The following is a 12,615-nucleotide window of genomic DNA, read 5'->3' on the forward strand; positions in this document are numbered from 1 at the left end:
AAGCTAATTAAGTTTCTTGAATTGTGTTTATTAAAAACGAAAAATACAGTAACATTAGCCTGATAGCCACCATTTGATATCTGTCTATAAAAACATTTATTGCAGCAATGTTCTTATAGCTACCATTATATTGTCATTAAATGACAAGCAGGTTGCATATGATAAAATATCTAAAAAGAGCTTACAATAGAGACTGTGTCCACACTCTGGACAGAAGAGAGGTACACTCTTAGTTTTATGTGGACCACCAGAGTCTATCCCACCTGCAAACAAAACAAAAATCTGAGGCATGAGGTAATATTATAGAGGCACCAATGGTTCATTTACTTGCTTGTAGTAAGTCAGCTCATTATGAACATAGATATATATAAGTCTTATTTTATTTATCATGTTGCTTGAGCTAAATCAAAGTTAAGTGAAATAAACTAGTTTTAATTTTTATTTCCTAGCTTTTTGAGGTAAAGGTGAGATGAGCTGGTTATATCCATACGTATCTTAAAGGTAGTTCGTCTTTGAAGCTGATTAGATTAGCGCCTGAGAAAAGCTTTCTTAGAGAAACATGGGTAGCTTTTGACTGCTCAAGGCCATCAGCTCTTTGAGTAGGAATATAAAACATTGATAGGCGTGGCAATCCCTATTTACATAAGATCCTTATTTCTAACGGAATGCATTGATAATGTAACTATTGTCATATGTCTGCACATTACAAGAGCAATTGGAAGCACCCCGAAAATATGTGTGGGTCATAATGGTGCTCTAAAATACGAACAATAGCCGAAAATATTGCTGCAGCAATAATAGACCCTGTTTGCCATTGATAATAAAATATATGACTTTGTGTGAAAGATTAAACTTCACTGTTATAAACCACATGTTCTACACAAAATAAATTTAATTAGACAGTATTAAATAAGATCTTCATATCGCCATTATTTTTTTTAATCCGAAGCCTAATAACTGGGCTGTTGCTTGAGGTGATAGATATAAATTATATATAAATTATTCAGTTTTGTAAAACACAAATATAAATAATGCAAGTGTTTTTTACATAAAAGTTTTCAGAAACATGAGCAAGTTTTCATAAGCCACACTATTATATCTCTCACAACAATTTTATTTTCAATTCAGTGTGTATAACTAGGTTTTAATCAAACTGATGTTTAAAATATATAAAAACAGTCTTCAGTTGTTTTTACCTATTCGGAACCAATACTATCATAATGGTATTCATCACAACTTCGTAAGATTTTCCTATTGTGAAGGAACCGATAGAGCTTCTCTATCTGCTTCCCAAGAACCAAACCACTTGAGTATAAGGCATTGAGCATATATATTTAAGAGATATATACTAGAGATCGACTAGATATGTGAGACTTTCATGCGCTCTCTCTCCTCCACTCATCTAAGCTCCTTATATATGATTCTGACAAGTTTACCTCTGCCCCTTCAAGCTCAATACGTCGGGTGTTTGCAACTTGGCTTCAGTAACGCAAACAATAATGTGCCTAGCTTTAGCTAAACTGGTTATAGCCTTGTTAACTGAGCCAACTTTGTCATTAATAGCCAAAATAAACAGGCTAAGTCTGTGAGATATAACAGAAAACTTAGAGCTTCTGAAGAATTCTCATTCATAAAATATGTTTTCTAATTAAATCAGCAGTTGAAGGCAAAGTGAGTGTAATAATACATATATATATAAGTAAATTTAAGTATATGTCTGTTGTCTGTCGTTTGTCTGTAGTTTGTGTGTATAGCTAAAGCATTTTGAATATAGCGACAAAAATATTGTGTTACACCAGAATTGAAATCAGAATCTTCACGTCTGCAAGGAAAATTTCCCTCACCATCTTTATTTGTCAATATAATTATAATTATCTTATCTATTTCTGTCGTGTTGGCAGATTAAAACTAAGGATTATCTTTTTTAATATTAATTAATACTAAATTTTGCATGGGTTATTCTTTTGAAATCTTTAAAAGCTTCATAGCCATCAAATATTTTTAACTTATTATTTTTAAAGATGCTGCTTCAAATACAAATGTGTGATTAAAGAACATGAATTTCTGGAACATTCCTAAGAGCAACCACTAAAAACTGTAAACGCTAAACATCGATATCTATTTTTCATGTTGGTACTAGTATCGAGAGGTACCAGTATCATTGTGATCAAAGTTAAGATGGACAACTTCTGCTGCAACAATAATCTTTTTATACACACACTTCTATGTACCCATCGCTATTATTAATTGAAAATGCTCATGATTTTAACTTTGTTGTCTCAGTGAGTATTAATTGTATCATTATCAAATCATTTTCATTGTAATCAGCTTAGTAGAACAGACTACCCTAAACTTAGCTTGCTAGCTATTTCTCATTTTAACACTTTCGCAGTCGTTTTATTTTTCTCGGAATTAGTTTGAATGGCAAAAAACATTTTATTTTGTAATATGAAGCCTAGTAGTTAAAATGCTAATGGTTGTATACGTTAAATTAAAAAAATTATGCAAAAAATTTTTTATTATATGGGCAACGCAACGCATTTAGCTGGATAAAGACAAAGAAAAAACATTGTACATAAAGATGAGTTTTACAGCATATTGTTTGTAGCATCCCAATTTTTTAAATGTAGTTGACCTTTGTGACTACATATCTAAGAACATACCAATATTAGAATAAAACGACCATCATTTGGTTGTTGGCTGTTCAGGAAATTAAGGAACTGAAATTGGAATTGACAAATTTTGAAACCATCATCTAACTGACCGCAATGAATATGTAAAACCATGGCGGATCTGTACGACTCATAAACTATTTAACGCACACTGAATAAAAACCCCTATGTTATACACGAGAATGCTTTAAACTTCTGGCAAACAGCAGCTAAAATAGTTGTAGTTAATTTTAACATGACATAATTACCACTGTTAATAATTACCAGTTCTAATTAGCACTGCATGCCTGTGAGGTTGCGCATGAATAAGTCCACCTTAGGTCTAGCATCCACAGTTAGTTAGCAAAAGTTGCTAGTTACTCTAAAAGTTTCTAGTAATTAAGCTAAAATAGCTTGAAAAACCGACCATTTGTAAAGGAGCTGACCGAGTTCTTTTAATTGCTTCTCAACTATTAAACTACTTCAGTATGAGGCAATGGGAATATAATAAATAACAAACTTTGTTTGTATGTGTGTCGATGTGTGTGTGTACTTCGCTATGTTTGGCTATAGCTATTAAAATCTGTGAATTAAAAGCTCCCAGTCTGCTGGAATTTGACTCACGAAAATCATACTGTTTGAACTGTGCATTAAGCCAACAATCTATACTGTTCTTACAATTCTATCACTTTTATCATATGCTGTATACTCTTTTCTCCATTGCACACGCTAAATGATGTATTAGTTGAAACTCTATGATCTATATTAACTCTAGTAAAATTTTTCAAACACACACACACGAACGAAACACACTTCTATACCCAAATCGTTATTATTACATAAAAATTGGATCATTTCCAAATCATCTTTTCTGTAATCATAGCAAAACAGAGTTAATTTAGCTATTATTTGCTAATTATTTTCCATTTACATTTAAACACTTTTATAGTTGTTTTACTTTTGTTTCTTGATCTATTTGACCAGCTAACAACATTTTCCTCATGGTATGAAGTTTGAAAACTACAGAAGTTTGACAAAGTTTCAAAACCTTTACAGTCGTTTTGATTTTTTTTCTCAATTTAATTAAACTGCACAGAACACTTTTCTTATGATATGAATTTTGAGAGTTAGAATGGTGACTGTTTTTATATGATAAATCAAAAAATAAATTTCATGTGCAGAAATTTTTATTACCCGGTAACGCGGGACGATAATCTAATGAAAATATATTCCACCATTACATGTAGATATGAGTACAGTTCAATACACAATAAACATACAAAAAAATGCCCAATGTGCGACTTTTAGGCACTCTGCTTTCCTTGGCTCATTTAGGCTCCTTACATATGTTTCTGGCTGGTTTAGCTCCGCCCTTATAAGCTTGGCTGGTCACGCGTACATAAATCCGCTCCAGTAATATAAGTGATAAGGCGCCTAGATTTAGCTGAGCGGATTATAGCTTTGTTAGCTGAGCCAATATTGTCTTTAATAGCTAAGATAGTTTCAGCTACACTGGCTTCGGTCTTGCTAGCCGAGTTAAGTATAGCCGTGCCAATTGTGCTTAGTTTCTGATCGCTCGGCCAAACGTGCATGCATCTGGGTGTTTCCTTTTAACCGGAACACTAGGTGCTAGTGGTCTGCTGACTTCCACCAAACATTAATCATAAAATTTCAGTTGTAAATACCAACAGAGGCAAATTAACATCTTGTAAGCCTTGAATAAATTAAACCTGTGTGTAAAAACGGTTAATTTTTCCAGATTGTTCAAACAAATCGTATTCTGGTCTTTTAGAAAAGACGTAGGAAATTGTTATTTTAAAAGATAATTCCATACACCTACTGTAAATGCAATTTTAAAGAATATTCATATCTTTTACTTCCAGAGTTTTCACGTTTGTCAGCTCTAATGCTGGAAGCTCTCTTGCTCCTGCTGCATTCAGTTCCGCTTGGATATCATTATAAGCTCTCACTATATCAACCTGCAATTGTGAATGCATGCATATTTATAATTTATTAGTTTAGTAATTAATTTCTCTTAGCGTCAAAAACCTGATTTAAAATCCCTTTAAACTTGCCATCTATTGATATTAGTAATAGAAAGTTCAGAGGACTGATTCATTTTTAATAACAATTAGAAACAAAAACCATAGATCAAAAGAAAAAGTTTTAAAAATCAGGTTATTATTCATTTGATTAAAGCCTCAAATTCAGTAATCACAATAAACAAAAAAAGCTTTTACCAACCTCATAATGTGTCAACCGGTTAATCATTTGTCTTACCAAAAAATTTAGAATGCTATTTAAAACCATATAGTATGGAGTGCCATTTGTAAAATTTTGTGATATCCACAATATAAAAACTTTTTTAGTATATAAGTTCACATGTTTAATATGAGAAGATTCATGTTTAGTATGCTAACTTACATATTTAGTATGCCAACTTACATGTTTAGTATGTGAAAATTCGTGTTTAGTATGTCAGTTCACATGTTTTATATGGCAAGATTCATGTTTAGTATGCTAGTTTTCATGTTTAGTATGTGAAGATTGGTGTTTGGTATGTCAAAATTCATGTTTGATATGCTAACTTTAATGTTTTGTATTGCGAAACGCGCATGTTCGCTATTCCGCCGCGATCCTGTTTGATACCCTAGGACACTTATATTTCGCTAGTATTTAGTTTCGTGAGTAGCATACAGAGTAAAATTTCGCTGGAACTTAGTTTCGCAGCTCTGATGAGTGCGAAATTACAGTGATGTGAAAATAAATGCAGTGGAACAAACATTAGATTCCTCAGGTCCAGTTCACTGGTACGAACTATTTTTCAATTTGGGACTACCGTACTGTTTGGAACCGCACCTCTATATAAGCTGCATGTGCTTTATTTTCCAAAAACGATAATAAAACAATACATAAGCTGCACCTTACTATAGGCCGCAGAACTAAGGACTGCTTTTTAACGTGGCAGCAACTAAGCCATTTAAAACGGAACAATGCAGAACGGCACAGTTTCGTATTATCCGACGCTTTTTAACTTAGTGCCTAACGGGACAGTACCGTGAGGCATTGTTTCGTATTTTCTTTCACAGCTAGAAGTGCACTAATTGGAGATTCCCGTTAGTGCGCCCTAGCGGTGAAAGAAAAAGCCACAGTGATTAGCCGCACTCTTGTAGGCCTACCTATAAGCCGCATGGCTCAAATCAGAAAAAGTAGCGGCTAATCGTCCGAAAAGTACGGTAGTTTGTAATTGTGAACCGCAAGTAGAAATGTGTAGGCGAGATCAATAATGCAATTTGATCGCTTGCTGCAGTTTGTCTCCTGGACTATCAATGACGTCAAGGTCACTGCCGCAGTGACTGATGTTGTACCAATATTATAATTCAAGTATTTATAGCACGCGGTGGCCATGGCCCCGGGTTGTTATTGCTTTTGGTTGGTAATAAAATTCATCACCGCAATAATTATTATTCAATTTTATGACTTTCCCTACCATACTGTCATCCTCATCAGTTACAAATTCAATGGCAAAACTAATATCATCTTCTTCATTTGTCTAGGCTTTTTCAAAAAAACTTATTATCTTAATTTGTTTTGCCAAGGTGCTCAGTCGGTGTATTAGCTATAATGGGTTTAGCAAAACTTGCCCAATGAGCCATGCAATCACATACGAAAATTGCCTGCATTTCTAATATGACGATTTTATTGTGAATATCAATGAAGAAAGCCATTTATTTTCGCGTTTTCGCTCGTTCGTTGTGATAGTTTAGTTTCGCTCATGATATTTTCGCGAAAGGCTGTTGCCGCGAAAACGCGAAAGTTAGATGCCGCGAATACATAAGTGTCCTAGGGTATGCCAATACGCATGTTTGTTATTCAACTTTTATTTTATATGCGATCTCCTTTTTATTACATTTCGAAGAAATGCTCCTAAGTCAATCGCGCCCTGTTTTACACGTAGCCCGCGGCCCATCGATAAATAATTGGCAAACGTGGAGAATTTCGATCAATAACCCTGGGGAGCGAAGACACTATAGCGAGATTTCCTCACTTGCGTACATCCGAAGCTAGCTTTGCCACACTCGTTTAATAGAAAATTATTTCAAATTCAAAAGTTGCTTGACTTTGAAAAAAGGTAAGAGTCAAGATTCTATTAAGACTCAACTTTCTATATGTGATTTTTTTATCACAGCAAGTGAGTATTATAGGTTGCTGTTCTGTTTTGTAGTAACAACGACGTAGATTTCTTCAACGACCTTTTTTATAATATATTGAGGAAGTTAGTTATTAGATGTTATTAAAAATTAAATAGTTATTGAGGAGTTCTCCAAGTTTGCCAACTATTTATCGATGGGCCACGGGCTACATGTAAAACAGGGCGCGATTGACTTAGGAGCATTTCTTCGAAATGTAGTAAAAAGGAGATCGCAAATAAAATAAAAGTTGAATAACAAACATGCGTATCGGCATATCAAACAGGATCGCCGCGGAATAGCGAACATGCGCGTTTCGCGATACAAAACATTAAAGTTAGCATACCAAACATGAATTTTGACACACTAAACACCGATCTTCACATACTAAACATGTAAATTAGCATACTAAACATCTTGCCATATAAAACATGTGAACTGACACACTAAACACGAATCTTCACATACTAAACATGTAAGTCGGCATACTAAATATGTAAGTTAGCATACTAAACATGAATCTTCACATATTAAACATGTAAACTGATATACTAAAAATGTTTTTATAGTGTGGATATCACAAAATTTTACAAATGGCACTCCATAATATAGTGATATTATATTCAATTTTAGCCATGTCCTGTACTTTTAATGCTAATATCCTAGTTAGTGCACTAACAGTAATAAACAAATCATATTACTTCAAATTGCACCGAGATGGTCTAGTTTTAAGATAATTAAAAGTTACAAAACTTTTATTAGATGTAGTAGTAAGATTAGTCAAGCTTTTAGTTTTCTTTAAAATGTTTGCAGAAATTAAGAAGACCTAATGTTTCATAAATTTTACGTTGTTAACATTAAAGTCCGCTAAATTCAACTTTGCAAATGATAGTTTACAAAATTTATTGCAACACTTCATAAGTTTGATCTACACAAACTACAAGTACAGAGCTATCGTATGACCTACAGTTAATATTGAACACTAGCATTTCTGAGTAAAAACGAAGAGCTCGCAAATTTGCTATAACACAAACACAAGATTATTGAAATCAAGACCAAAAAATTGCTAGCAAACGCTATAACAGTTAACATGATCTTACCTGGTGGTTGTTCCTAATTCTTGCTTCTATTTCAGCTCTTTGAATACTCAGGTTAGCTAACATTGTACCAACTTCAGTCTCAGCAAACTCTGTCATCTTTTCTTGAGTGGCTACTCTTGCTGAAATCAGCTCATCTTCTAGTTCAAGGTACTTTGCTTGTATGGCAGCTATCTATTATATATATATATATATATATATATATATATATATATACATATATATCTATATATATATTTATATATATATAATATATATATATGACTGTAATTCCAGTAGTCATTCGGGAACTGGGCGCTATAACACCGGCGCATAAACTGTGGCTTGCCCAGATACCGACAGCAATCAACTCAGGTGAGTTGCAGAAAAGTGCGCTATTGGGAACAGCTAAGATCTTCAGACGAGTGCTCAAACTACCAAGTCTCTGGTAGGAGACCCGAGTTAGAACAGAGATTACCACCTATATGGGTTAACCAGGGTGAGGAAACAATTTTGTTTATATGTGATATGTATATATATAAATGTATGTATGTGTATATATATATATATATCTATCTATCGTGCATATATCTGATATGTATATGATATGTATATATCATAGTATATGATATGGCGCAGTTGATCAGGTATCTGTATAGTGACAATTAGATCCTAAGTTCAAATCTCAGCAACCGCACTGTTCTGGCGGTTTTAAGACAAGACTGTGACTTTAATAGCGTTTACAGCATCTACATGCATGATGAGTGAAATAACCAAAGCCATGCCCTTTAAGACTTTGCCCGGTCTAACAAGGACCGCACCGCCTGTAGCTGAACCAGGACAAGGCAGTGACAAATGGCCAACTTGTTCATTATGGATGAAATGGACTCGGACTGATAACACGAACCTCATGCAGCGCTACTTTATGAATGAACCTAAAAAGTAGGGTTACATGGGAAGAATGCATCAACTGTTGATAAACATGTACCTTGAATTGCCTCTAGCCGCTAAACAGCTTGTAGCTAGGAGGAGTAATATAATAAAGTGGCACCTCATATCAGAACTTGAGGTACATGAAATTAGGCATCAGTTCACCCAAGTGGCCTCTACAAACGAGGAGTGAATATCAGCACACACATTGCTAGGGTTGAAAGAGGCATGCACTTTGTCCTTTACCCAAGGGTGAAAGAACTTTCGGAGAATATCATCAACAATATGCCATCTGTTACTGACTATGAAAACAGAGTACAACCGCAAAGAGTTAGCAGGGCCATTTGTAAGAACCTGTTAGAATAAGTTAACTTGGCACTAAAGTCGTTCTCAACAGGATCGATCAGTGAAACCAATGCCCTAAACTACAGCACGGCAGCCATTGTATTAAAGTAGATGTGTATTAAGCCACTGTCAACAAGGCTTCAAGTTATTCCGTCTTGGCAGATGAGGCTGCAAAAAAAATCAAAGAATTACGCAATAAGTTTAGTAGGCTCAGTGAAGGATCTAACCACAGTTTGAAGTTTCCAAAAAGAAAAGCCACAATGGAAGCTCTAGAATCTGCCAAACAGCGGCTAGTAGCACACTCAGCACAACTGAAGCCATACACCAAACATCAGGATCACAAAAGAATAAAAAAATTGTTCACGAATAATCCATTGAGAGTTTTTTCCCAGTTCAAAGGTGAACTAGGAAGGCCAATGCCAGATCCTGTCAAATCCAGACTTGAAAGTTCTGGAAAAACATCTGGGCAAAAGAGGCTACTCATAACACCACTGCAAATTTGCTGAAGAAGCTCAAAGAGAGCCACCAACACACTATGGCTCAGTAAGGACTCACCATCAGCGAATATGATATCCATTGCAGATCAGAGTGTATGATGAATTGGGTGGCACCGGGACCTGACGGGCAAAGCAGATGGCATGCCTAATAGAAGAAAGTAACCTTCCAGAATGGTTGAACAAAGGATGAACCGTATTTCTGATGAAACACCCAAAGCAGTGGCCGATTCCCAAAAACTATCAGCCAATAACATATTTGCCCACCACCTGGAAACTGCTCTCAGGATTAGTTGCAGACAAACTGGAAGAACACATGAGTCACTATAAAAAATAGTGCTCAGAAAGAAATTGAACCCATCACTCGAGGAGATAAAGCTCGGTTGTTGGTGGATCAGACAGTCTGTCATAACAGCAGGAGAAGGCTTACCGATCTTTCCATGACTTGGATTGACTACAAAAAGGCATATGACTCAGTTACCAAAAGTTAGATACTTGAGCGTCAAAAGTTGCACAATGCTCACCCTGCCTTTGTGGTGCTCATCAACATGTCAAGGACCAAATGGGAGACAGAACTGGAGGCTAATGGCAAAAAGCTGGCTAGTGTCAAAATTAGTCGAGGCATCTATCGAAGTAACCTCTTATCACTGCTGCTCATCAGCATATGCCTAAACCCTCTAAGCATATGCCAGAGAAGACTCAATATAGGTACCAGTTCAAGAGTGGCACCAAAATAAATCACCTATTATACATTAATGACATCAAGCTATGCGTAAACAAAGAAAAGGAATTTGATTCGCTAATGCATCTTACTCATGTATACAGCGAGGACATCGGAATGACCTTCGATATTGAGAGAGGTGAAAGGCTTATTCTCAAGGAAGACCATTCTGTGCACACAAATGGCCTAGAACTACCAAGTGGTACCATCAAAGATACAGAAGAAGTGTACAAAAACCTTGGGATTATGCAAATCAACATCAACCATAAAGCCGAGCTATGTCACAAAGCCATTACCGAAAACAAGAAATGTGTTCGGCAAGCCCTGAAAAGCCAGCTCAAAACCAGGAATCAAATCATGACAATAAATATCTATGCACTGCCAGTAATAAGATACCCAGCAGGCATAATAAAGTTAACTGAAAAAACCATCAAAGAAACAGATAAATTACTCGCAAACTGCTTACGATATATGGAGCAATCAACCCAAAACCTGATAATACTAGATTTTATCTTGATATAAAGATGGGGGTAGATGGCTCAAAAATGGGCAGCAGACAGTGAAAGAGGAAAAACAAAGTTTCAAAGCCTATGCAGCCTCCAATGCCACCACAGATAAGTTGCTAGCTGAATTTCAATTGGCTGCTCTAACGCTGGAGCTTCGCAGTTATGATGAGGAACTTGACTGGCACGTGAAACCTCTTCATGGTGCATATCACCAAAAATGTCTAAAGTTGACAATTTTCACCAGACATAAATGTGACTGAACAAAGAGAACCTAGCAACTTATACCGTTTTGCTAATTACGGCAGCCCAGGAGCAAGTGCTCCCAAAAAAAACTTCAAACATAGATCTACCACACTAGAGACGATCCTAGATGCAGACTGTGCAAATATGCATCTGAGACCATTCAAGACATCATCAGAGAATGCAAGTATCTAGCCGGACACACATACACTGAGCAGCATAATCATGTTGGAGGTGTTGTGTACAGAAGTCTATGTGACGAGTAAGACCTTAATAAACCACAACACTAGTGGAAAGATTCTGGTAAGGTCAATGAGAATGGCCACGCTAAAATCCTCTGAGACTTCTACATCCGGACAGACAAACATGTTCTGGCAAACCAACCAGATATAGCGGTGATAGACAAGGAGAGCAAGAGGGTACTATCATAGATATAGCAGTACCCAATGATCATAATATAGCCAGCAAAAATAAAGAGAAAGTGGAGAAATGTAACCCTCTTGGAGAAGAGATTGAAAAATGCTGGAATGTAAGAACAACTATAATTCCAGTGGTCATTGGGGTACTGGGTGCAATAACACTTGCGCATAAAATGTGGCTTGCCCAGATACCAGCGGCACTGGATTCGAGCAAGTTTCAGAAAAGTGCTTTATAGAGAACAGCTAAGATCTTGAGGCGAGTGCTCAAACTCCTAGGCCTCTATAGTAGGACACCCGATTTAGAGCAGAAATTACTACCCATATGAGTGAACCGGGAGCAGGGAAAGTTTTTTATATACATATGTATAAAAATATATATATATATATATATATATATATGTATATATATTAATAATATTTATATATATATATATATATATATATATATATATATTAGAGCTGCACAATGATCGCGTTAATTAATCTATTGACGCGATCAATACAAATACACGATTAACTGAGTTGAGCCAATTAATTTTCCAATTAAATGCAACCAAAGTGATGACCATGATGTGGCTATCTTATATTGTTTAATACGTTGTAAAGGATTTTGCCAGCCTTTACTCAGGCACGGTGTAGGCAGTAATAAATGTTACATAAATTGTAAGAGAAATTAGTATAACTTTTCGTTTGTTTTATTCCGAAGGAAATTAGTTGTGGAACTGCGACTACTCTGTTCTCCTAGAGGGATTTGCTCTCCTAGCGTGAGCCCGCCTATATAAATGTAATATATTTTTCCCGAACCATATAATGGAACCGGGTAGGAAACCGTATAAGAATAAATGATTAATAGAGTCTCTAACACGTTGGCTCATTTATGTCCAAAATAGCAATGTGTTAGCGATAAGACACATAATAAAGACAATGACAATATGTAAAATACATATATGAGTACTTAAATACAAGTAAAACACTTAATAAACACAAACACAATTTGTAAAATATATATAAGAGTAACTACATGCAAGTACATGTAAGCCTAT

The 12,615-nt window shown here is 35.5% G+C and overlaps 1 protein-coding gene across 1 annotated transcript in view; it reads right to left on the bottom strand.

The window, feature by feature from the left end:
- Positions 1 to 4,504: 4,504 nt before the first annotated feature.
- LOC137388454 (uncharacterized) overlaps positions 4,505 to 12,615 on the bottom strand; it is a 48,261-nt gene continuing 40,150 nt past the window's right edge. The window contains exons 13-14 of the mRNA XM_068074940.1: positions 7,942 to 8,112; positions 4,505 to 4,630 (exon numbers count right to left, since the gene is read on the bottom strand). Of these exons, the coding sequence (XP_067931041.1) occupies positions 4,505 to 4,630; positions 7,942 to 8,112 (297 nt within the window). The remainder of the gene's footprint in view (positions 4,631 to 7,941; positions 8,113 to 12,615) is intronic.

Source organism: Watersipora subatra, chromosome 2, assembly GCF_963576615.1.
Source record: "Watersipora subatra chromosome 2, tzWatSuba1.1, whole genome shotgun sequence".
Taxonomy (NCBI): domain Eukaryota; kingdom Metazoa; phylum Bryozoa; class Gymnolaemata; order Cheilostomatida; family Watersiporidae; genus Watersipora; species Watersipora subatra.